Here is a 25729-nt window from a genome sequence, read left to right on the forward strand (position 1 = left end):
TTTTTCTTTCTTTTACAGATATATGAAACAGAAGAAAATCCAAAAGTGTTGAAAACTTCTTAGTAGTTGTAGCATTTATATTGATGACACTCCTGCTGGGTTTTTACACGTACATTGTCCAGAGCGAGATCACCCGTGCTCTGGAATGAATCATTTGATAGATAGAGTAGAGGAATCCACAGCGTACTTTTTTTTCCGCGTCACTCCTCATCTGCCGCTTATTGACTGATGCCTTTTCTGTCAAAGTGAAGTAGCATCTATCTGCCATTAGATGATCAGATATCTGCCTTCTCATATTTTCTTTGGCCCGAGACAAGCCCTCATTTCCTGTTGTGATGGTGCATTCACCGTGCCCCCTTTCTGACGTCGCCATATTGAAAAAGTCATCTGATACCTACCAAGTCTCTGCTCCAGCCATTAAACCAAGGTCATAAATCACATTTGTGAGCCGCGTTATGGTCTGCAAAGCAGAGGCTTATGGAAATGATACCACAAATATGTTTCCAGTCTCCTCTCTCTCCCCCCCCCCTCTCCTAAACTCCCGCTCACCGCCTGAACCTGAAAGCCCCCCCATCATCGGTAAACATGAGAACACTCCAACGTAGATTGTTCAGTTCTCTTGGAAGTGATTATTGGCAGCTTTTTTTATTTTTCTCTCTCTCTCTTTCTCTCTCTCTCTCTCTCTCTCTCTCTCCTTTTTTAACGCTGTATAATTGACTATGCCCAAGCAACCCTGGCAGGGGCTATCACATTCAATACTACACCCAGCGATACTCCGTGGTTGATTTGTGTGCTAATTCAATTACTCTGACTGTAAAGTCGCACAAATATCAGAAGCACCCTTCCATATCTTTATTGTGCAAACAGGAACCCACAGGATTAATTTAAGCACCATTGATGTCTGACAACTGGGAGTCTAGAGATGTTTCATAGTAGATAAAATAGATGGTTGATAATGAGCAATGATTTTTTTTTTTCTTCTTGTTAGCTGCAGGCCTCTCTTGGCACCTCTCGGTCTCTCTTGTGTAACTTCCACACACAAGCTTACGTTATGCACATTGATAAATAGCTTGCTTGTGGAAAAAAGCTTAGGCTATTTTTTTTTCATTTTTCTTATGATCGTGAGTTACAGCGAGCTACTCGGCACGCCATAATAATGTAATCCTCTGGTGTTTTCTGATACACTTTGACCTTATTGGTAATGTCAAACAGCTTGCGGAGGCTTGTGAACTTTACCCAGCGGTAGTCTGCGCGACCTCAGTGTAAGCTGTGGGACCTCGACCTGCTGCTGCAAGAGGCGGTGGCGGGGGGGGGGGGGGGGGGGGGGGGGGCGCGGCGGTGTGGAGGGTAGACTGAGAGGAGAAGGTGGAGTTGGATGTGCTTGTTTGGCTGTGTGGTTTGGGATAGACTAAGGCTCCCCTGCAGCTGTACTGTACAGGTGGTGAACGATAGAAACGTCCTGTGTGTGTGTGTGTGTGTGTGTGTGTTCGTGTGTGAGGATGCATATGTGTGAGAAAGAACTGGGTCCTTGCTCCCCCCCCGCCCCCCCCCCACACACACACAACCTCCACCCCCCTAGTTCGGAGGCCCAGAGGAGCGCCTCATGGTATTTGGACCCTCATCATGCCACTTCTAAAGGAGAAGTCGGCTCCTTTGAAGTGTTTGCGACATGACAGGTTTCTCTTTCTTTTCTTTTTCATTTCAATGTTCCCCACCCACTTTCTCTCTCTTCTCCCGTCCAATCTCGCCTTCTAATTATCGCTAACCAGGCGACTGATTAGAAACACGTTGCCGACCTAGTTTTTCCGTGGAACTGGAGGAGGAGAAAGGGTTAATCCCAGAGCTGGTGGCTGTCATTGGTCGCTTCCCTCCTTCTTCTCCTCTTTTCGTTCTGCTCCTCTCTTTCTTTCCCTGGAAGTTTGCTAATGAGGTCCCGTCAGAGCTGAGGAGAGGTGTTAATTTGGCCTTGTGAAGTAGGAAGGAGATTAAGGACAGTGAGGAGCTGAGTTTACGGCTTAAAATACACCGCTGTCCTTATTAATCCACAGGGCCCTGGGAGACCGGCGTTTTTGGTTTTATAATGAACACTGTCTTATAATGAAGGTAATTTTAATAAAAATTTACGCAGAAGAAGAAGAGATGGTACATGTCTCTGTGGTCTCAGGCACACCTTTGGGGCTGTGGGATATGACAGTTATTTCTCAAATAACTGATCGCTGGAGAGACGAGGGCCCGTCGGACCACACCATTCACACAACTTTTCACACAAGCGCCCGCCGCCATCGGAAACGCACAGAAAGTATTCTTCACCAAGTCTCACCAAGACTATGCAGGCTTCTCAATGCAATTTACACCTCCCTCTCACTTTAGAGTGTAAACTCCCCTCAGGATAAACCTTTTGTGAGGCAGGGAGAAAAAAAAGGGAAAAAAGAAGAAGAACAGTGACAGATTTTTTGTGTTTCTTTCTTTTCTTTTTTTTTTACATCGGGCCAGGAGAAGCAAATTCCTCCTCACATCTGTACCAATCTGAATATCAGGCCCAAATTAACCAGTCATTCTATTTTTCTCCTCTCCTCTTGATGTCTTTTGGTGCTCTCACAAAAAGAAAACAGCAGTATGGGTCCCTAATTACTGAAACTTGCTTTACAATGATAATCCGTGGAGTAATTTAGCGTGCACAATGAGAGTTGTGGTGCTTGCGCAGATGGAGATTCTGATAAATAGTTTGTAACGTGTAATTAGCAGCTCTGCCGGTTACATACCATTAACCCCTCAAGCTCAGGAATCATTATTGGCCCTCATTATCAAGCAGCAAGGTACGATCGAGCTGACTAGACATCAAAAACATCAAACAGCTATTAAAGCCCCGCAAACTGGGGGCCGATGGACACCTGTTTATGAGTCTAACTGTGCCATTTCTTCCCCCGAGGTTGGGAAGTGATGATGTGGGGGAAGACAATGTTTTTGTGTATGTTGTTTTCGTTGTTGCTCGTTTTCTGTGAGAGCACGAGAGAGGCGTTTTTTTGACTAAACAGCAGCTTTTTCAACTCCACGAAAGTGAGGAAAGAAGATGGCTAAAAATGGCTGCTGTGTCTCACCTGTATGCCACAGTCAACTGTAAGTCTGACTTCTTAGGTTTAGGAAAGGTGGACAGAAAAAAAGCAACGAGTCTGTGCATCGATTTGCTGCGCAGAGCCGATCATGTAATGATACAGTTTGCTTTCATAATCTACTTTGTCAGACTGCAGAGCGGAGAATGACAGGAGAAACAGGTTGTAATGCACCTCAGAAATCACAACAGTCGTTTGGATCGTCGTATCCATTTACCTCTCATTTATCAGGCACATCTGCAGCTGTGCTCGCAACTCAAACGTAACAGTGTTAAGGGCTGTGTGGAGGATTTGACCAGAGTCCTGGAGTAGGAGGATAAAGTGTTTGGGTGTTTTTTCAGAGACCGTGCCCACAGTGCCTTGCCCTGAGCTTGCCCGCCATGCAGCGAGGTAGACAAACACAGTCTTTGATCATCCATCGAGAGACGACCAGTTCTTCCTCCTTTTGATTAATTCCTGAAGGAAATGATAATTTCTCTTGAATGTATGAATATGTTATGAATAGTGGAATGAATCAAAGAGTAAAGGATGATAATTAATTACAGCGCTATGATAAAAGGCTGTGGGTGTTATGACGCAAGCTTCCTCCGTGTCATTATGAGAGGCTCCGTAATTACCTTTCTGCATGAGCCAGCGCTCCTGGCGATGCTGGCGGTGAGAGTGCCGCTCACTGAGTGAGTCTAACGGTCATAAAGCTTTTCCCTGCCTAATTGTCTGAGGGGCTCTATGGCACTTTCATAGATGAGGGACTGCGCCGTTAGGAAAAATGCTCGGCGACACTACAGCTTTTCCAGCTCAATGAAGTTAGATCTTCATCATGGGCTAAAGCTTGCGGTTATTAGGTACAGATTGTTTGAGTGGATGGCTAACTTGGGAAGGTGGGGTCAGAACAGCAGCAGCAGTCCTACAGTTTCATGCAAAAGCTGCTCCTAGACTATAGACAGATTTATTAGCAAGCTAGTGTTGATTTCTATATATATTATAGTCCCATATTTCTGTGCCAATAAACCAGATCCCTGCCTCGCAGTTACCTCTGAATATTCCCTTTGTGTTATTATTCATGCCCTATCTTATGTAAGGGGCATTTACAACATCTTCCTGCTCCTCTCACTCACTCCCACTCTCCCACCCTCCCCTGCCTCCCCCTTGGCTATGACCAGACTGCTTCATACGGGGCTGACGAGGTATCTCTAATGCCTGTCTCCTGCTCGGCTGTCTCAGGCTCATTGAGCAGCAGGCCAGGCCCAGGATCTCCAGGCCATTACCTATTCACAGCACGTCCAGGCCTCCAGCCTATTGTGGGGAACATAATGGGCTCCAGGGCCATGTAAACCACTGGCTCTCTGCTCCTGGTTTATCACTTGTGTCCTCTTCATACTAAGGAGAGGAAAGGAAGGTGGGAGGCAGGAAGGTAGGAAGAGTAGAGAGACAGAGGGGGGGGGGGGGGGGTGTAATTGGACATTAGATAATACCTTCCTTGAGTCTTTTCCGTCCTGTTCTTCACAGCGGTGCAGAAAAGCAGCTTTAGACCAAACTCTAGTCACTTCTTACTGTTTCAGTCTTTATTACTTTAAAGTGTACTTTTATTGATTATGATAAGGCAAAGATGAACAAGCTTATATGTGGATATTGGATCAAGTATTGTAGGACTGTCCATCTCACCTCTGATACTTCTCATCTAATGCCAAAGTCCATACATTGACAAATGAACAAATAGTCTAGTCAAAGGCCTTTTTTTTGTCCTATTATGATGACACTAATGCTTTTGAAGAGGCTGTAATTTCACAGAACTATTTTATATCAGAAAAACATTCACCACTCAATTAACAATTACTCCCCTTTTCTGTATTCAGTTTGTTACTTATTGTAATCACTGTTAATGCAGCCAGGTATTAAGTACTTCTAAACGGAGCCTTTGTAACTTTTGCCAAACAGTCATCACTATGGCAACAGTGCTGATAATGCTGGGACGTAGTTTAAAGGTGCAGTGTGTAGAATTTTATTATTATCGGAAATAATAACGAAATATAATATTCATAAGTATGTTTTAATGAGTTTCGCAGCCACCATAGATTCTACTATACACTTCTTTCAATACATAACCTCACCGCTATATGCCACTAAATCTCTCACGCTGCACCTTTAAGGTTGTGTTCAGATTTAAAGTAAAGTGAGTTTTAAAGGTGATGTAATTGCATATAAAAGTGCAAAGATGTTAATGTATGCAAACAGATATTTACATCAGTGTACTGCTAATATAGGATAGTTCAACTTAAGTATATTAAGATTGGCTCATATCACAAGCTGTATGACTATAATGTTTAGAGAATATGGGAAAAAAGAGAAACAGACAGAACAGAAAGAAGGGAAATAATTAAGAAAAGATATACAGTTGAACAGTTACAACTGCTAGCAAGAGTTGCATATGTTGCTACTTAGCTACAGCTAACGACGTCAGAAGGTACATTGTCTGTTTAAAGCAAATAAACATGGGTAATACAGAAGTCATATTTATACAAATAATGTTCAGACTCAATAATATGAGTTACCCACCAATATCTACCTCTAACATTTGAAGTGACTTAGCTAATGTTAGCAAGACCAAGTAGGCTAAAGCTCTAGCAACAACAGCGCTAAGGGTTGCTTTTTTATTGCTTATAAATGTAACTTTTATAACAGGAAAATTAAATATTTCTGCTCTCAAAAATGTTCAGCATAAACCATAAAAGAATATACTGTGTGAAGGACAAACTAAAATGAAAACAATGCAACAACCCTTCACTAGCATATTTAAACTCACAATACAGGTCATATCCCCAGTGCTTTTAAATGTTATGAAAGTGAACATATTTTTCTGCCCAAAAGCAAATGTATAACACAACAATTCCTGCCAAATGGTGCCTGTCTTTTTTTCTCAGAAGCTCACTTGAAATATCATCAATTCAGTAAATCACGACATAAACAAAAGCAGCAGTTGGGTGGCTGGGTTGCACCAGTGCTACGCCATATTTCAGCTCCAGATTGGGCCTTTTGAAGAAGTTTAATATATCTGACTGCCCTTGTTTGTTTCCTCTGTGGTGACTGATTGTTGTGATTCTGCTGGGTGTTTTTATGCTGAGACGCCTCAACCTTTCCATCAGCCTTCCCAGTGTCAGTCTTATCCCTCCTCTGCTGTGCTGTGATCTGATGGTGTGTGTGTGTGGGGTGTGTGTGTGTGTGTGTGTGTGTGTGTGTGTCGGTGTGTTGGTGTGTTTGTTTTCCTGTCCTGACTGATGCCCTGTCGGAGCGTCCCAGTTGGGTGTATTCATCATTATGGATGCGTGTTTAGAGCCAGGGATGCACACCAGGTAAAGAAGAGAGAAGGGGGGTGGGGGGGTGTTATAAATAGGCACTTGGCTCTCTAGCCGTGTGGAATTGATGAGTTTCAGCACATTCTGCTCTGCAGTGCCAGGTTTAATTTCTACCGTCCTGACAGCACAAACCTCAGAGCCCGGAGACGTCACGCCTGACTGCCGCTGCTGTGCAAATGTTAGCCGTGTTTGAGGATGGACGCACGCATAGCACCGGCTGCACCGCTTCTATTGGGCATCTGACTGGGTGTACATCCGCTCCTCTAAACCCTTGTCACCTTAAGAGACAGGCAATCACATTCCCCTCCTGACCCCTCACCAAACTGACACTCACCAGCAGCAGACAGTAACTAATCTAGGAGGCAGTTGCTAAGACCTAGCTCTCCTCAGTCTAACATGGTCAAGGACTTGTTATGAGACAGGTGTGAGTCTCCCTTCAGGCAACCTAAGTCAGAGAGCAGCAACACTAGCAGCAGCAGTAGCACTGTTCCCGAGATTCTCCGACTCCTGGCTCACTCTCAGCTGCTGGCAAGAGCACAGTCAAATTAGCCAATAAAAATGTGTGAAATCGGTGGCTCAGCGCCGGCGAGGACATGCCAGGAGAAATAAACATCAGCGCTCGTACAAACCAGGAAAAGCTCATGTGAGGAGGAAAAGGCGGAACGGGAGAGCTGCTCCGCCAATTCTACGGCGCAATTCTCTGATTTCAGGCACAGAATCAGAGCTGCACAGACACAGTCAGAGAGCAAAGTTGTTTCTCCACTCCATTGAACACCGAGACCCAGCCTCAGATCAAGCCAGTGGCAGCACAAGTCAAAAGAACATGAGCTTCTGTCAGAGGATACGCATCCCTCATGTGCTGAAGTGATTTAATTCCCTCTGTTCATCTGTGGTGTTCCCCCCCCATCCCACCCCACGCCCAAGCCTGGGAATACCAGTCTTCATTTCACATGATGCTCGGCTGTGAAGTTTAATTTCAGCAAAATCTAAACACGCTAATTAAATATCATAACTTTCTGAAGAAGGCTCTTGTAAAGGTACCTGAAATTTTAATTTAGACTTCAAAAGAGCGAAGACTTTAAAGCAAATCTATTGTTTTTCATTTAGACTTGCAATTTTCTTTTCTCCGCAGTACTGCAGTACGTAGTTATGATTGATCTGGTAATTAAAATATGCAGAGAGGGAAAAAATATTAACTGCTCCTTTTTTCACTTTCTTTTTGTTTTAGAAAACAGCCGACACATTTTCCTTCTCTTTCCAGCACAGATAATTAAATTTTGCACATTGATGTTCTTTACACAGCATTCATCGGCCTCATTATTTTTCCATTTTCATCTTTCTGGTGAGAGATCGATAGATTGATAAAATGATGGAGCCTATCTTAAATAATGCAAGCAGAAGAAAAGTTACACTTACTTTGCTGCTGGCTAAGTGTTTGAACTTTTATTCTTCTTTCAAATTGTATTTAATATCCCATGAAGGTAGATCTCGCAGTATTACATGCTAGTGTAAATCATTTATTCCAATTTTTGCTGTCCTTCTGCAAAAAAAAAAGAAAGATGCAGCTTCTCTCCACTTTTAGTGGGTCTATGTTGTATGGGATGATGCTTGTCAAGGCTAATATCCTAAATGATAAAGAAACTGGCAATTCAAAGAAAGACAGCGTAAAGTAGGCCAATTAGTACCTAGGGAACATTTTGCTAGAAGAGATAGCAGCTCCAAATGTCACATGCACCAACATTAGGACCGATTGTTTATAATATGACCTGACAGTTTGGGTCTCTTTAATATGGGATTAACTACAATACTAATTAACATGTGGCTCTATTAAAACAAGCAGCTGCAAGTGAAGTAACTTTCTTATCAGGGAGGGAGAGCGACTCCTTTGGTGTACACCACACATGAAATTGTAGCTTCTTCTTCTACAAATCAAATGTGTTTTTACACTTTTAAGAGACCAGCTTGTTTAATTCTTATTTTACAGTGGAAATACGAGGCCCTAACTCACACCCGCCGCCCTTAAATATCTAAGCCCACAGATCAGAGTGTTCTTTGCCTTTGTCACAAACAGATATATGTTTTAAAAGTCCCACTGCAGGGCTCTCTGTTTCATCAGAGACATAAAGTGGCCGCGGTGGCCTGAGGAGAGTGTTAAACACATCCTTAATTAAAGCAAAGTAACTTTGCGTCTCTGCTCGTGATTCCTCCTGCAGTCCCCGTAATTGGGTCTCAGTGGATTTAGAGGTAGGGCTACAGCTCTTCTTCTTGAGTGGAGGGCCCAGTCTGAAGTGGGGCCGAGGGACCGCCAAAAGGGAAAAAAGCTGCCGGTCGCCAGGCCCTGGATGCTAGCAGCTGGCAGGAAGACGCAAGAGTCAGCTGCAGCCAAACAGGAGGACAGGTGGAAACAGGGTGCTCGACCATGTTTTATTCCTCACAGAGAGGCACTGTGAGCCGGTCAGGAGGAGACATGGTGATGCATGAAGTCACAGTTCCTTGGATAATGCAAACACATGCAGGATTCTGTTGCACGAAGGTTAATAAAACAAATGTAGATAACAGGAGCAGACAAGGGAAAAACTTTGAGATGACTGAGATGCAAACATGTCCATAAAAATATTACAATTCTAAATATTCAGTATATTTTTGATATTAAATCTATATATTTATTATCTTCTTTTATCTCTATAGATATTGACAGTGGTAAGAAATATAAATAAATATTTTGTAGGCAATCTAAAACTACTGAAAGCAATATTCGCTTCATGGTTCCCTTCAAAATATCAAACCTTGCTCTCGACTCCTTGAGCTTGTGTGTGTGTGTGTGTGTGTGTGTGTGTGTGTGTATTTGCGGGCGTGTGTCTTCTGGCGAGACATGTGAAGGACAGCCGAAGGTGCGGTGAGATCCAGTGATGGGCTTGTTTTATTACATCTCATATTGAGACCAATCTCTGCCCATTCACCTGAAGGACAGCCAGCTATTCCCTAACTAAATTAGCCAGCCGCTGTGGTGTGAGAGGGCCTCCACAGGCGCACTATGAAACACACACACGCACAAACACACACACACACACACACACACACACACACACACACACAATCACAGAGGCAGGTACTGGCAGTCACGCAATAACGTGTGCGTTTTTGTTTTTTTCCTAGCCTCCTCTCTCATGCGAGAACTCACACATGCATAATCACATGTCCCGTCCCTCACTTTGCCCTCTCTTACTAAAGCACACTCATGTTGAAGGCAGGGGGATGAGGGGTAATTGCAGTTATTGTGGTAAGATGTGTGTTTGTGCCCCTGTCAACGAGCTCTGCAGACCTCCTCCTTGTGGGACCATGTGACACAGATCTCTTTACTGTAGCATACCTGGATATCACACTTCATATGTGTGTGCATTTATGTGTGCGCCTTCACAATACATCTTACCCTTAATGTTTAGTTTATTAGTTTATTTATAACAGGGGCCATGCACAACATAACCGTTGGGCCAGAGTGAGCTATATAGGTAATTTATATCTGCTGGCCTTGGGCAGGAAGATATTAAAAAACAATACAGTACAATACAAACAATACAATACAATACAGACAATTAGCCCAAATTACAAACAGTATATCACATATAAAACAACATCATACAAAATATACATTGCATAGTCTCCATGTTGGTTCCACACAAAGGTTAAGATCAGTGACATGATTAGTTTGTCTTGAGCCACATTTTAAGTGTTTTAAACACTGAATACTGAGGCTTGTGCATTCTCTCATATGGGTGAGAACTGAGTACCATTCATCAGCTGCTCTGACTGAAAATGCTGATGATTTTCCAAAAGCAGTTTACCTAAATTTAGCCGAGCAGTCACCCCTGACTGATACCCAGGGTCCCCCTAGCATTGTTCCTGCAGAATGACACACATTGTTCAAGTGGTGGCGGAGGCACAAGATCATGAATTAATTTATACATCAGGCACATATCTGCACAGCAAAGAAAACTGACATAGGTCAATAAATTATACATTTGAATGATGGTACAATGATGGTAGCTCTTTGTCTTTTTATCAAGAATTTTCAGAGATTGCTTGTGAAGAGCGTATCATGGTTTTAGTGTAGTATCTCCTGCATGGAGACAGCTTGAAGGACAGTAAGATACCAGCCTAAAGCTCAAGAAAATCGTTGAGTGCATAAAGAGCTTAACATTGGCTATAGGCAGTTGATGCCTAATATGTCAAAAATTCATTAGACTAGTTCTGACACTTCTGGAGACCTTTTTTAAGTCAACAATTATGCCCAGATATTTGAAGTGCTTGACATTATTTATTACCTCTCTTTTAATTAGGATGTCAGGGTGTTGTATGTCATTTCTCTTTATAGAAAACTACTCTTTTGCTTAGGTTACAAGTAAGCAGTGAGTTAACCAGACTGATACCTTTTTTTAATACTGCAGTAGGTTTGGAAGCAGCTTGTTCTCTTGTTTTACCATGGGTGTAAATAACTTAGTCGTCTGCATACATCTGAACGTGGACATCTAGGCAAATCAAGGGCAGATTATTAATGTATGATCTGTGTGGAACCCCAATAGTACACTCAGAAAAAGATGAGCATCGGTCATTAATTCTTATACTTAGTTTTTTTGAGTGACTCCATCCTTGTTATTGCATTTGTAGAGAAATTGAATGCATGCATTGTGTATTTGTAGCATTAGAAGAGGAACTGAATTTTAATTTGGATAAAAGGACTTGATTGGCTACATCAAAAGCCTTCTTAAAATCAAGGAAAACGGCACCAACAACACCTCCACTATTAAGACTGGATTTAATTTGTTCAATAAAATAGCAATTTGCTGTCTCTGTGGAATGATGTTTCCTGTTTCCAGTGGGAAATGGCCGTGGTTTAGATGGGCTATTAATTGGCTACAAATTAGTCTTTTAGTTACTTAAGAAATAACTGGAATAATACTGATAGGTCTGTAATTGGTTGGATCACCAGCCTTAAAAATAGGGTTATTACTGCTGATTTCCAGGTATTAGAAAAATAACATATTTGACCTTGAGCCTTTTAAATTGGCTCAAATTTTTAGTTATGGAGGACTCTGACTCTTCAGAAATGTTAAAACGATTATTTTGTTGGTGTAATGACCAACTTCGTACTTCTTAAGCCAAAATCTTGTGCCAGATCTTTTAATTGAATCTATAAAATAAGTATTGAACAAAGAAGAAATTCGGTCTTTGTCTTGAGTTAAAATTCTCCAAACTTGTCCGACTTTATTACGTAGATGCTGAAAAGTCCTCCAAGCATGGGATGACCCTGATTTAAATGTGGCTTTCAAAGCGTAGACCCTCTGTTTTGTTATTTTCCACAGTTGTTCGTCTAACCAAGGCAAGTTCTGCTTCTTTCGGGAATATGTTACGTTTTTAAAAAATTCATCTTTAACTATAAACTGTGGTCATTAAGCACTTAAAAGCAGCCTCTAGATCGTCTGTGGACCAGATCTCACTCCAGGCTAGTTGTTTAAACGTCTTTTCAAATTCATTGATAAGTCTCTTTGGTGTAATGATTGACACATTTGTAATTTCTTCCCAGCATGTTAACCTGTGTTTTGCTAGCTTCCTTGCTCCCAATGTCAAATTATCATCCTATAGCTTAGATCTGGTTATTCTTTCTGGTCTAGTGCTGAATATTAGATCAGTCTGGGGTTGAGATGATGGGGTGATTCTAGTGGGGCCTTGGATTACTTAGCTGAGGTCAAACTGACTTGTTATGTCCTTAAGCTTTTTCCCAACTTCTTAGCCCAATTAATATTTAGATCCCCAACCAGAATTAACTCTTTATTTCGGTCAAGTTCTTTCAGGGCATTTCTTAGATGTTCATTAAATATGCCATTTGACGAGGGAGGTCTGCATATACCAACAACAGTGAAGGACATGCGTGGGGATGAAATAATAATTCCGGCATTGCTTTCCATTTCCACAGAGAGTATAGTAAATGCATGTTTGAGTTTTAGCCTAGAACGCACTGTAGCTTAGAGGGTGATCGTTCTCTTCATTCTCTCTCTTCCCTAATGAAATGTCTTTTGTAAAGTCTGTTATATTTTTTTTTTTTGTTCACTCATGGCGGATGTTCTAATGAGGCAGAGCCTAAAATAGCAGTGGGGCTAGCACTGCAGAACTATGACATCCCATGTGAGAACTTGCCCAATTCACAGTGGCTGCAGCCGTGCGTCAGGTTTCTTTATTTATAACCCGTATGGAATTGTCCTACACTCTGAGCATATGGAGGGTTATGTAACACTCAGCATCCAATAGATAAAGTCAGGTCCTATATATAAAGCTTGCTGAAGAGTTGTTTCTGAGGCTGTTTAAGATTAATTTTGTGCTCCTGAATGTCTGCTTCACAATCATGTAACAAAAAGATTTGTTATTGTAAAGCAAAACATACATACGTTTATGGCATTCCCGATATTTCTTTTAAAGGGTCAGTTCATGTAAGTTACAGAAAGCATATTTTCTAATTCAACTCTAGTGATGTTTAACCATGCAGGAATACTTCTTTATTTGAGATGTCTGCTTCCACTACAGTATAATGAATGTGAATAAGATATTTGTGGTCCTCACAGCGCTGAACATTTAAATTAGAAAGAAAAAAAACGAGAAAAAAAACAGAAGTACACTTTTCCAGAAACACTGTCTCTGTTATTCTCAATAGTCCATGGACCAAACTGTCAACTTTTGACTGTACCTACCTCACACTGAAAAAGTAGTCCCCATGAAAGTGTAAAGTATTCTCTACAAAAAAAAAGCTCATTATGAAAACAGCATGTTGACAGTGTGTTGTATGGGTCAGTGGTCACAAACTTGGGTGTTGGGATGAAGAGGTTGCTGGATGATTACTGGGGTAGGAATTAAGAAGAGACTAAACACAGCTGCAAAAATGTTGTTTACTTTCACACTTTTCTCTAATCTTCGCTTTTTTTTCACTGGAAGTACTGTACTGTACAATTTTACTTCTTCAGGCCCTCTAAAAATGATTCTAGTGAAACAGTCTGAGAAGTCTTGGATAGAGCAGCTCATAACTCATAAGCATGCTCTATGTGATGAGTTGTTGGGAACCATTACTGTGGATAATCCAGACTAAAGGGGATACTTTCTGGAGAGAGAAATGTGTTGCTTTTGAATTTTTAAACCATTATATCTACTTTAAGCACCATAAATAAAATCACATTCACTACTGTTTTGAGGAGGACAAAGAAATAAATCCTAATCTTTCCACATGGCTAATTTTGGGTGAACTGACCCTTTAAGAAATAAGAACAAATACATTTAGAATTTCATAATTTCCTCCGTAGTTAGCTAGAATATGTGTTTGACAACAACGCCGGCATTTGCTGCTGTAGGCATCTCATCTGATTAGCCCTCATTCACTCAAATTGAAATGCCACCTCGCGCCTGTCACATTGTATATGAGGGATCAGGCAGGAAAGCTGGTCATTACAATCATGACATCAAATGCCTGGCAGCAGAGGTCAATCAGTGTACATTAACCAAACAGAGCTCATTTGTTTTACAGCTTTTAGTGGCGTGTTGGCATCGGCGTACATGAGCTTTAGGCTGGCATCCAGCGGGCATGGAGGGCCTCCCAGCTGAGCGGGAGCAAGATGGGCCTTGGCCAGCCCTCTAACAGAGGAGTATGAAGGAGACAGAGAGTGGGGTGTTAATGTGTGTCTCCCAACCCCCCCCCACCCAACTCAGCTGATTTATGCAGCTGATATGAACTCCTTTATAATAGGTCTTCATAAATATCTACAACTCTGAAATGATCACCAGGTCACTGCCAGAAAGACCGTAGCACTTTTTTAGTTGGTACAAAATACTTTTGGGAAAATTCTTGCTTCTTTGGCCAGTCCCTCCTTTCATCTCTCTTTTTGGCTGCCACACTTTTTAATCTTTGGGTGACGATATGTCATCACGCTGATGCATTAGTGTGGGTTGGTGTACAGACAAATGCGTACACGGGCAGTCCAAAGATTACTCTTAACCCTCACCTGGTCCTAATTATAGTAGCTGAAGGCACATTTCGGTGGCACTCTGGTGATCTGTCATCGACAGGCCCTCTCCAGTCTGGCTGGGAGTGATATCTCTCTGTAAAATATGTATGACATCAAAAAGCCTTAAAGGTTATTACAAATTAATAATGAGTAGTGGGCCGAGAGCGGTAAAAAATAGCCTTCCCCTGGTGTCGTGTTTAAATGTTTAATTTAACATGCTGCAGTATGAATGTGGACTGCCTCCCAGCAGTATGTGCAAGGCCTCGAGGCCCGCCAGACTCTCTGTGGTCAGACAAACAAGCAAAACAACCCCAGACCACCAGGCTCACGTGTATTAAGATTGACATTCAGATTAGACTAATTCATGCAGACGTGGATGATCATCCGTCTGGAGCCGTCAACTGTTATCTTGAGAAGGCGAGGCGCTCCTGTCTTTGCGCCTCTAACAGCATACGGAATTATAAAAACACTAAAGGAAACAGTTTTACTCGCATCAAGCGCAAATTCTCTGTAGACTTCAAGACACGGAAAAGCTCTTTCTGAGCGTTTCTCTGAAGCAAGTCGAGTCATTGGCCCTGAACCCCCCTCACAGTAATGTCTGAAGACACTGTACAAAATTGCCTTATTTATGCCTGTAATGTAAGCTGTCTGTTCTGGTGTCGCTCATTCTCTGTGGAACCGACGACGGTGGCAGCCGAGTCTGGGAGTGAATTTGCCGGGCGACTACCTGGGAAACATCAACAGTCATTAATTATGTAAAACTCTTCTCACAGTGGGAGCGGGGAGAGCTGCATACAACTGCAGCGCCTGCTCCTATTAGACTCAATGTACTCTACAATGAGCCCCCGCTGCCTGGGGGCGTGGAGGGATTATCAGCCTACCGCCACGACCCCCCATAGAAAGACACACACGCTGTACAGTACATACACACACTCTTACACACACCAAATGTGACGTTCTATTAAGTTCTGCACTGATGTATGCTCGTGTTTAGCTGAGGAGGAGAGTAACAGGAATCTCTGCGCTGTCTCTCCTCCCTAGTCACCCCATCATTCATTTCTCTCCTTTGCAGGTCCTGTTAGGTCTTTTTCTCTCTCTCTCTCTCTCTCTCTCTCTCTCTCTCTCTCTCTCTCTCTCTCTCTCTCTCTCTCTCTCTCTCCAAGGCAATTGTCTGCTTTCCGGCTTTCGCACTACAATGAATGAAATCGGCAAATCTGACAGGACAAATGATATGCCGTGTTTGTCAGGAACACGGGGTAAGGGGTTGTTTCATTGTTGATAGTGCTGCCACCAACGCCGCTCTGGTCTCCGCTACTTGGAACCAAATTACCATCAGAGCTGTCCTACGCAGGGGCCCTACCTGAGATCTTCCTTCCGAGCACGGCGATCGACAACAACAGATTTATCAAGCAAATAATAGACCTAATTTCTGCACCATGTGTTTCCAATCCATCTTCTGTCAGCAACAGACGCGGGTTTGTTCGGTAGACTTCAAGCCGTCTCCACAGTGTTGGTTCCCTCCGTCGGCTGCGCTCTTCTAGCCGCGGTTCAAGGCTCGTTCATCAGCGTTGTTCTTTTTTAGCGGATGCGGCTTTGGCATGATGTTCCTCCATGCTGAAACAAAGGCAGCGCTGACACCTGTAATTAATTAGGCTATTATGCATTCCGCAATGATAATTGCCTCACTGGAAAGTCACCAGCTTTCTAAGAGGGAGAGAGAGGAGAGGTGGATGGAGAGCGCTATCCATCATAGCCGAACGCTCTCTCTCCCTCTCTTTCTCCCTCTCCCTCCCCCCCCGTGTCATGCTGTCTCACCTTGACTAGTGTAGGCAGGGCTAGAGAAACACTGTCAACATGTGTCTGAGGGCGAGATATGCAGCTGTGCCTCCCCCTCGCCAGGGTTGCTCCACCAGCGGCTTGCCAGGGTCCATCCACTCCAGGGCTTTGACTCACATTGGCACAGTTACCCATGACACCCCATCTGTTGTAGCTTTGTTCACTAGGGCAGTACAGCGCCGGGATAATGGGGGCACTTTATTTTTATAATTAGCCCTTACCTACACTTCTCCTCTCTTCTCTCCTCTTAACATTTCTCCCAGCACTGAAATCTAGTCCAGGTGCACTCATTACTACTTTCCACAGCCCTCCCTCTCACGCACATCAACCAGTGCCTTCATCTTAGCCTCAGCACGCCCCCGCTCCCTCCCATCATGCCATGATAGTTACATTTTTCAGCAGACACACTTTTGCTCAAGGTTTAGGTCATCCGCTGCATCAAACATTTGAAAGCGCGAGCTCAAAGAAAATGACAACTCCCTCCTTTTGAACTACAAAGACATTCATAAAAGATTTGTTTTCCTCCCTCCGTTTGTCTCTCACTGATTCTTGACTTTGACTTTGCTGTGACTTTGAGGTGCTAGCGTCGAGGCCAGTGCTTGCTTTTTTGAGTTTTTGTCGAGAGGGCGGGGAACGCAGTGGTTCTGCCGCCTGTTGATGGTGTGGAGGGACCCAGAAGACACCTGCCGAGAGGTGGAGACAGCAGGCCCTTTGATCTGGGTTTAATCTCATGCCATGTTCTGTCTCTCATGCGGCTCTGTGTGCCACGTCCATCGGGATTACGTCAGCTCCACCTTGATCTGTGGAGGTCTGCTGACTTCTTATGCCTGAGCCATTAACGGCACTCTTCACTGGGGCTTTGACCCAAGGTCCCGCTCATGTAGTGTCATATTCAAGTCATGCGTTATTTTCCTTTTTAGCCATGCTAGCAGCACGGCTCTGTCAACTTGGATCTGTTGATCGGTCCACATTTTGGGTCCAGATGAGAATAGCTCACACATACATTTTAATACAGAAATGTATCATTTCCAGAGGACCAATCCTAATGAGTTTGGTCATCGCCTGACTTCTCATCTATTGCATCCAGCATGTCAAAAAGTTCACATATCCTTGACATTGATTGTTGAATGGTGCACAGTATTGTACAGACATTTATGGTTCTAAGATGTTGTTTGCTTGTTTTCCTTGCCGCCACAAGGTTGATATTTTTGGCTTTAAGTGAAATTGGATGGATTAAGGTACCCTTGGGTGAACTTTGGTGATGCCCTTGAATTTTTAACTGGCTCATAATTTCAATTAGTCCTCTATTTTGGTTTATGAGCAAATATCTACAAAAATAATGACGTTCCCATCAGCCTCAGCTGTATGTTGCGTTAGGTGGCAATTAGCAAATGTTAGCATGCTAAAATGCTAAAATAAGATGGTGAACATTATACCTGCTTAACATCGGCATGGTCATTGTGATTTTGTCACTATGCTAACATTAGCATTTAGTTCAAAGCCCTGTAGTTTAAGTACCTCCAATTTCACAGAGCTGCTAGCATGGCTGTAAACCAGACTATTAGTCTTGTCTACTGACTGCTAATGCAATAATAGCTGTAAAAAATAATATTAAAGTCCTTGCTGCCTTGTTGATTAATGGCGTCTAGAGCTTACTTAAGGTTTTACTCCACTTTGAATTATGCAGGTGAGGGTCTGCAGGTTGTATTTTTGCATGGTTGCAGCATGTGTTCAGGAGAGGATAAGTGCTACAACAGAATATGTTGTGGTCAGCTCTGGCCCTTTATTTGGCTGAGACGCCAGCTCTGCAGTGGCAGCGGCGTCAGTGGCTTGTGAGAGCGGCGGGTTGACTGACAGGCAGCGCTGATCAGAATTGACGTGGCGACGAGATGTGTGTCAGCGCTCTGACTGCTCATCTCACTGGGCACCCGGAGACGGCCACAGCTACCGCCATGCTGCTACCACCGCTCCAAGATGGGTGTCACCATGATTAAATCTGCCCTCAAACACAGTCTGTGTGTAGTGTGCATCTGCCTGTGTGCGACTTGACGTGTGCATTCCCAAGTTCAAGTGTGTGTGTGTGTACGTGGGAGTGCGCGTGTGGGTGTACACGGGTCTCTCACCATCCAGACTGTATTGCAATAGTGTTTACCTCTGTCCCTCTCCTCCACCCACTCATCAGTCACTCCACACCAACTCATCTCTCTCCTCCCGCCTCTCCTCTGAACCCACACTCAACACAAAACAAATGCCGGTGGTGACAGCTGCACAAGAGCTGGGTGGCTCTCTTAAAATATGATCTTTTCACTGCTTCAGAGGGGAAAATTCTGCATTTGCATGTGCTTGTTTTCAACAGCCAGATCGCATGTAAAGAAAATTAAAAGCACGTGAATGTAGGATTGCAGGTTTATTCCCTGCATTCCAAGAACATCCTGCTGCCTGTTTGACATCAAGATGCCATCATTCAGGTTTCTTTAAATCAGTTTGAAAATGTATATCTTTATTTATTACACTCTGGGGAGTTGATCAAGGTGTATTTTAAATAGACCTAATCAGTGAGAAAAGAGAATAAGAAGAATAAAGCCCAACTTATTTTTTTCCACACACATTACTTCCTTTTATTTGAAAATGAAAAAATCAAATTCAACAAGAAATAGAGGGATAATCCAAAAGTTAAAACTGCAACCACAACCACCAGATTGTTTTCTTAGCTTAATTTTTGCATTAATCACAACAGAATATTATTAATGGCATTATAAAAAAATTATTTTCACTTAAAAAAAATTAAAATGTAATGGTTTCAGTCCTGTACCAAACAGAAATGCTAAACTGCTTCCAGCTTCTCAAATGATGTTGCTGTTATATTTTCTCAGTTTTATTTAATTCCAAATGTATTACATTTGCATTAAGATTGTCATTAAAAAGCACACAAGCAGCTTCAATACATCATGCGTGGCTTTGGAAAAATACGAATTTTCACAATTTTCTGGTGTTTTAACAACTAAACAATGAATTCATTATTTAAAATATATTCAATAGACATGTTGAAATAATGAAAATAAATGTTAGTTGCACCCCTAATCTGGATTATTGTACCTGAAGGCATTTATGTTGTGTTAGAGTGGTTACAACAGTTACTAGCAAATGAAGCCTCTATGTGTTGTATGGCATTGTACAAGGAAGGGATAAATATTAGTTGATATATTATTAATTGCAAGTAAAAGAGCTAACGTGAGGAACTGGTGAAAAGTGGATCCACTGAACACCGAACAAATGCTTAATTATTCTTACAACAGCACAACTAGAGATAAAGGGCTAGACATGGACATCATACAAGGCTCTAAATGAAATGGTAGTATTGAAAATGGACAAAGTCGAAGTCTGAATGAATGGCAGATATATTGTTGTTGTTTAATACTAGAATCTTTTCTAACCAATAACAATTTGATTGAAATAACAAAACTAACAAAAAACCCTACAACACCCCAGCTCCAGATTTCAGCCCATTTTAACCCAGCATTTTTTTTATCTTAACACAGCATTAGCAGAGCATTGTTCATATTTTGCCTCATTTTCTCAACACTTGGATTAAAACAAATGTTTGTCAGGCATCCAGCAGATTCTTCTAGAAGGTGTTGTGACAAGCGGCGTTGCGGTGGTGGTGGTGATGATGGTGGAGGTGGCTGCGGCGGCGGTGGTGGTGGGCCTCCCGCTGTTTTGTTCTAATAAGCATGGAGCGGGACTGGGGTTGTTGTGACATCCTGTCAGCCTGTGGGCTGGACTGCCGCTCCGTAAGCAGCACAGTAGGATGGACTCCCTATGATTGTGCGCTGACCTTTGCATCATGGGGAAGATGACAGGTAATTTAGAGGCCTCAGGGATTGCGGAACCATACATTTGCTGTCCCCAAACCACCCACAACACCAACCACATTCACCTTGAGATAGAAGCGGCGTATCCACGTACGCACTCGCACACACACACACACACACACACACACACACACGTAGAAAAACTGAGAATGAAATCACAGGCTGTGCACACTAAGGCACAGATGCATATGCAGACACGCTCCAAGCTCTCGCACACTTTATTTGTACACACAAAGAGTGCAAGATCTGCCTTTACACCCGCCCAACACCCCCATCATCGTCACACACTCTAATCACCTGCATCATCACAAACCCAGCCTCAAACAACCAAATCACAGGGGGTGGCAAACTGGTAAGGCAGAAGGGGGAAAACGATGATTTAGAGTGATAATTGCATAATCACCAGTTGTGATAATTGTAATTGATGACTGCATAATTGCTAATTGCGCTCTTTATGGGAACCTCTCTTTTCTGTTGTCTCTCTGTCTCCATGTATGTCGCTCACTAGCCCCTCACCACTCTGCTTCCTCTACTCCATGCTGGATTTGTTCTCTCCTCCTTCATTTATTTATTTTTTTTCTCTCTCTCTCCTCGACACATGCTAGCTTGTTCTCACACTTACAAACACACATATACACCCTCACACTCTCACACACACACACACAAAGACTCACTAGCGGGTGCTGTAAGTATTCTCAAAGGCTTATCAGTAAGTATTTCCCAGCAGCCTTGTCCCAGAGGCTGCGCTCTGCCCACTCTGTTGCCGCGTGAAGAGTTATGGAGGAGCGCTAACAGGTTTCTTTTGTCTCTCTCTTGCTACTCTGCCCCAGGCTTTACTCCTGCTTGTAAAAATCAACCTGCGGCCGAACCCATTCCCTCGGTAACCATATGTTTTATCACAAAACGGGCGCAAAAAAAAGAAGGCGCCGCAAGCCTAAAGCCAGGGCCGGAGTCATATCTCGCAGTCAAAAAGAGGCAGAAGGTATTCGCCTGTTGTGGTCTGTCCTCGAGCCATACCTCTAATGTATCTGCTCCTATCTTGCTAGTACGAAGCCGGCTCTGAAATCCCACGTCGCTTGGCTGGAGGTGGATTAGCATGGAGATGAAGATGACTCCCCTGATCAGCCCATATTATGCACGACACCTAGGAGTGCTTTGATGATAGCAAGGGTGGGTTGCAAAGAGGAAGGAGGGGAGGGTGTGGTGGTGGGAGGGTATCTATACGCATTGCGGGCGCTAACGTGAGAAGGCATCAGGCAAGGCGTGTGATTGATGTCTCTGCTAGCGTCTGTAGGCAGGTTAATGGTGTGATTGTGGAGGTAATCTCTGTGTTCTCTCGTTAAAGGATGATGGAGGGCCAAGAGACCCCAGAATGTCTCTGGAAGACGGAACCTTAGCCGCCACCATGCGAGATCTTTAGGCTTTTTTCTTTTTCTTTTTACATATGCAGTCAGGAGCCTCGTTTCATGTATACGCCTCACAGGATGCAAGAGCAGACTGTCTGTGTGAAAAGTTGATGAGTCTCTGCGGGTTCAGCCACCTTGTAGAAGCGGCCGTGTAGCTCAGGTGGATGATAGTTTGTCCAGGCGTCACGGTCCGACATCGGCTGAAAAGCCAGCTCTCTGTCACCCAAACTTCTTCTGTTCACAGATGAAAGGGAAGCAAACATAGAAAGAGTCTCTCATCAGTGGGGGGGGTGAAGCAAACCTTAGCTGAACTAACACTAGTTGCTGATGTGCTCATAGCCCACACATGAAGCTGGAAATGGTGTTTATGGGAGCCAGTGAGCTTCACACATTTTCACTGTTTGTCAAGCAACATGCCAACATTAACGTCACGCCCTAGAAGGAGAAGGGGGGGAGTGGGTAGGGTGGTGGTGGTGGTGGTGGTGGGGGGGGGGGTGGTTAAATTGGGGTGTAGCTGAGTATAACGACAGCATAGTGTAGCAGGCAGCTGGCTGAGAGCTGCAGACTATTGCATCTGTATTGATTGGGCTCTAGCCTTTTCCATTTTCCATGAACTCCTCTGAGCTGCTCCAAGTGGGAGTGATGTGGTGGTGGTGGTGGTGGGGGGGAATGAGGGGAGGGGTGGGATTTGCTTGATCTTTATGATATTTCTTTAAACATGATGCTGTCGTTATGCCTCCCAGGGGAAGACGCCAGCCATTTCCAGTAAATCAAAGGCTCTCCGTCCCTCGCTCTTTTCCACACACCTTATTTATAACCCCACTAAACAGCCCCAACACACCGCCACCACCGCAGCAGCCGCTGTCGCCATTCTCATAAGTGTTTTCTTTGCGAAATGAATGTTTTTGAAGTGCAGTCATATCATTGAGGAGCAGGCCCGGCTTCAGCTCGGCCGCACCACACACTTGACCCACCGTTGGGGAGTCCATCGAGCCGATCCGGCAGAGGCTGTAATCAACAGTGACAGAAATGACATACACAATAGATGACAATAATTTGAATTCCATCTGCTCTCGGAGTAGTAAGGGTGGGAGGGGTCATTTGGACGAGCCTGATCCGATTTACCGCCGCAGTAGCAGAGGACGGCCTCGACCGCGTCCTCTGATTTACAAACAGGCCCGAGGTCTTAGCGGGAGCCAGGAGCAGCGGTAACCCACATACCCACTAGTGCAGGTGCCCTCTCCATGGGGCCAGGTGGCGGCTAATTCGCTTTCTTTGTCCCTCCTAATGAATCGTTAATTGGTTTGCATCACCCGCCGAGCCGGGGATAGCAGGTGCCGAGTGCTGCTGGTGACGGAGGCCGCTGTCGCTGGCGAGCCTCCTCGCACACATACACACACACACATACACACACACACACGCACACACGCCGACACCTACATTTAACAGGTCCAAATGTCACCTCGCAACATGCGGCAGCCTGGCAGTTAAACAGCAAGGATATCGTCATAGTTTATGCCTTGTTTCTGTAGTTGTCAGTGTTTGGACAGAAGAGGCACACACACCCTCAGAGTTGAATATAAGCTGCATATCATCTCTCTGTTACACATACTCTAGATATATATATATATATATTAGTCTGCATACAAGGCATTCGAGAATGTTTGTTTCATTTATTGGCATGATGCTGTGAGGTTGACCTTTGCTCTCGCTGCTATTGATTCCTTGTTAGCCGTTTAAGATTTTAAGAGTCTTCTTCTCTGTCTTAAAGCATCCATTTAAATCCCTCGAACCTCAACGTTACGCCGCGCATGGTGATTTAGACGTATGCCAAGATCAAATCAATCCATGTTTACCTTTAACGTCGTCTTTTTCTCCCTCCTGCAGGTGGTCGCTCTGAACAAGCGCAGTAAGGAGGCCGAGTCTGCGTTCCTGGGAATCTACAAGCAGCTTATCGAGGCCCCAGGTGAGTCTCCCACTTAAGACCTGTGATCTACATCCTCACAAATGACAGCAGAAATGTAAAAAAAAAACTACACTTTTAAGTCGTTACTTCCTGAATTATCTTCACTCCCCGCACATCAGCTCCCCTTAAAGGGCCTACACCGCTATCACAACTTTCTAAGTACACTCATACAGACATATGATGCATATATGAAGCAACACACACACGACCAAAAAATTAATGTTCTCGCCATACTTATATAGATATGGTGCAACAGCACATGGATGTAAGATACATTAAACCCTATACCCTGTGGCTCTTATCTATTTTTCAAAGTCTGCGCTCTCGGAGTGGTTTCCAAAACTCTGCGTGAGGCCACTTCAAAACCCAGCACTGGTTCTTGAGTGTAGCCCTAGCTGAGGAGCGAAACACATCCTTGAGGAGCTCTGCCGCTGATTGTGGAGGGCCAATTAAAATCCCAACTGAAGTCTGGCTTCGCGTGGAACTCTGGCCCTGATGAGGCCAATGGGGGGGGGGGGGAGAAAAAAAAAGGGGGGAGACAGGGGGCAAAAAAACCCAAAAAGACAGTAAGTTAGAGAGGAGGAAAGACATATTGTGTGTTTATGCAGTTGTTATTCTGGCGCCGGGGCACATGTACTGTATTGCTCTTTGTTGCAGGAGACGGCAGTTAAAACGCAGCCCAATCTCAGTCTAGATCAGAGAAACACTTGTGGCAGGAGTAGAGAATGCTGTTTACAGATTCAATGAATACAAGATAAAAGTCTGCGTCAGAGAAATAGCGACGGCGGCAGCTGACTTTTAAAGGTCTCCATTTTTCCTTGAAGTCCCCCTGCTTGATATTGCGCCACCATACTAACACACACAGACATGCACAGACTTACACACAGACACACACACACACACACACACACAAGCACAGACTTTGAATGGAGTTATTTCCTTGATAAGAAATACCGTTCTTTGAAGATGTATTCTGTTTGATTTTCTGACCTATACCTTTTATATCAAGGCCTTAATTCAAGCCCAGGAGCATCTTGTGGATATATTTTGTCAAGAACCCTTCTCAAGTAGGAGAATAGAGTCAACTAAGAGTTGTTATGTTCAAGAACAAAGACTTTAAAATAAAAAGAAAGGCCGCTGTCACCCACCATCAACTCTGGCGCATGAGAAAAAAGAACAGGTACAGTACGGCGGCTTTTGTTTTCAAGGTAACGTTTTCTCGGGCTGTTTTGCATATAACTTCATAAGGAGGCTTTTCTACCTGGTCATTTTTATTCTGAGTATAAAGAAATAGACTATCCTGTGTCAAGGTAGATCAAGTGACATCTCACCACCAGCTTCCTACTTCCAGTTCACCTTAGCTTTACAAAAGGAGTCTGCTTCACTGTTTCCTTGGGACTCAAAGTGAAGTTAGTTGGTTTCTTTCACAACAAAGGGTAGAATAAGCTGTAGCCTGACTCACTACTAAGCAGTCAATTCCTTATTACTTATTAGTCAGTAAAAATAAAGAAATGAATTACTTCACTAATGACTTAACTGCAGAAGTAGTTACATTATTACATCATTACTTTCAATAGTCAGCCTAACACAGTTAAAGTTGCCCTTCAACTCCAAACATGCCGCATCCACATGTTGTATATTCTGTAATAACCTAGAAAAAACAATATACATTGTGGTTTAACAGTTTACTGACCATCATCAACTAGTTTAGTCTCAGTGACTCCAGATTACAGAGTCCAGACGTCCCCAGATGTTCTCACAGGGAAGCTTTAAACAAAACCAGCTGAATCATACATGTGGGCTTAACAGTGACCTACATTAGCAAGCCAGCTAATAAGGCACAACATGTGGAGGGTGTACTGCTCCTCTTTCGCTGCCCTCCCCATACATCCAGCTCCTTAACCAAGCTAGAACATCCCAGACCAGTGTATTAAAGCTGGATTAGAAATCAGGGCGACAATGTGGACATCCGCCCTTCAGCTTTGACTTTCAGGGGTTCCAAAAGTCCCAGGTGTACTGCATGAAAATAGCTTTTTGCTAATTTGATTAATTAAAGATTTGTTAGGTAATTTAAAGCTTTATTTCCTAATAATGAGAATCTTGTACTGTAGAGAGGCCCTGAGTCAAACTCTACTTTAAGGAACGTT

The 25729-nt window shown here is 43.5% G+C and overlaps 1 protein-coding gene across 2 annotated transcripts in view; it reads left to right on the forward strand.

Annotated features, from left to right (window-relative positions):
* The window catches only part of cux2b (cut-like homeobox 2b), a gene marked incomplete in the record, with an annotated part of 91155 nt that overhangs the window by 40124 nt on the left and 25302 nt on the right, over positions 1-25729 (forward strand). For both annotated transcript variants that reach the window (XM_062418161.1, XM_062418162.1), the window contains 1 exon segment: positions 23504-23582. In XM_062418161.1, the coding sequence (XP_062274145.1) occupies positions 23504-23582 (79 nt within the window).

Source organism: Scomber scombrus, chromosome 4 (genome assembly GCF_963691925.1).
Source record: "Scomber scombrus chromosome 4, fScoSco1.1, whole genome shotgun sequence".
Lineage (NCBI taxonomy): Eukaryota > Metazoa > Chordata > Actinopteri > Scombriformes > Scombridae > Scomber > Scomber scombrus.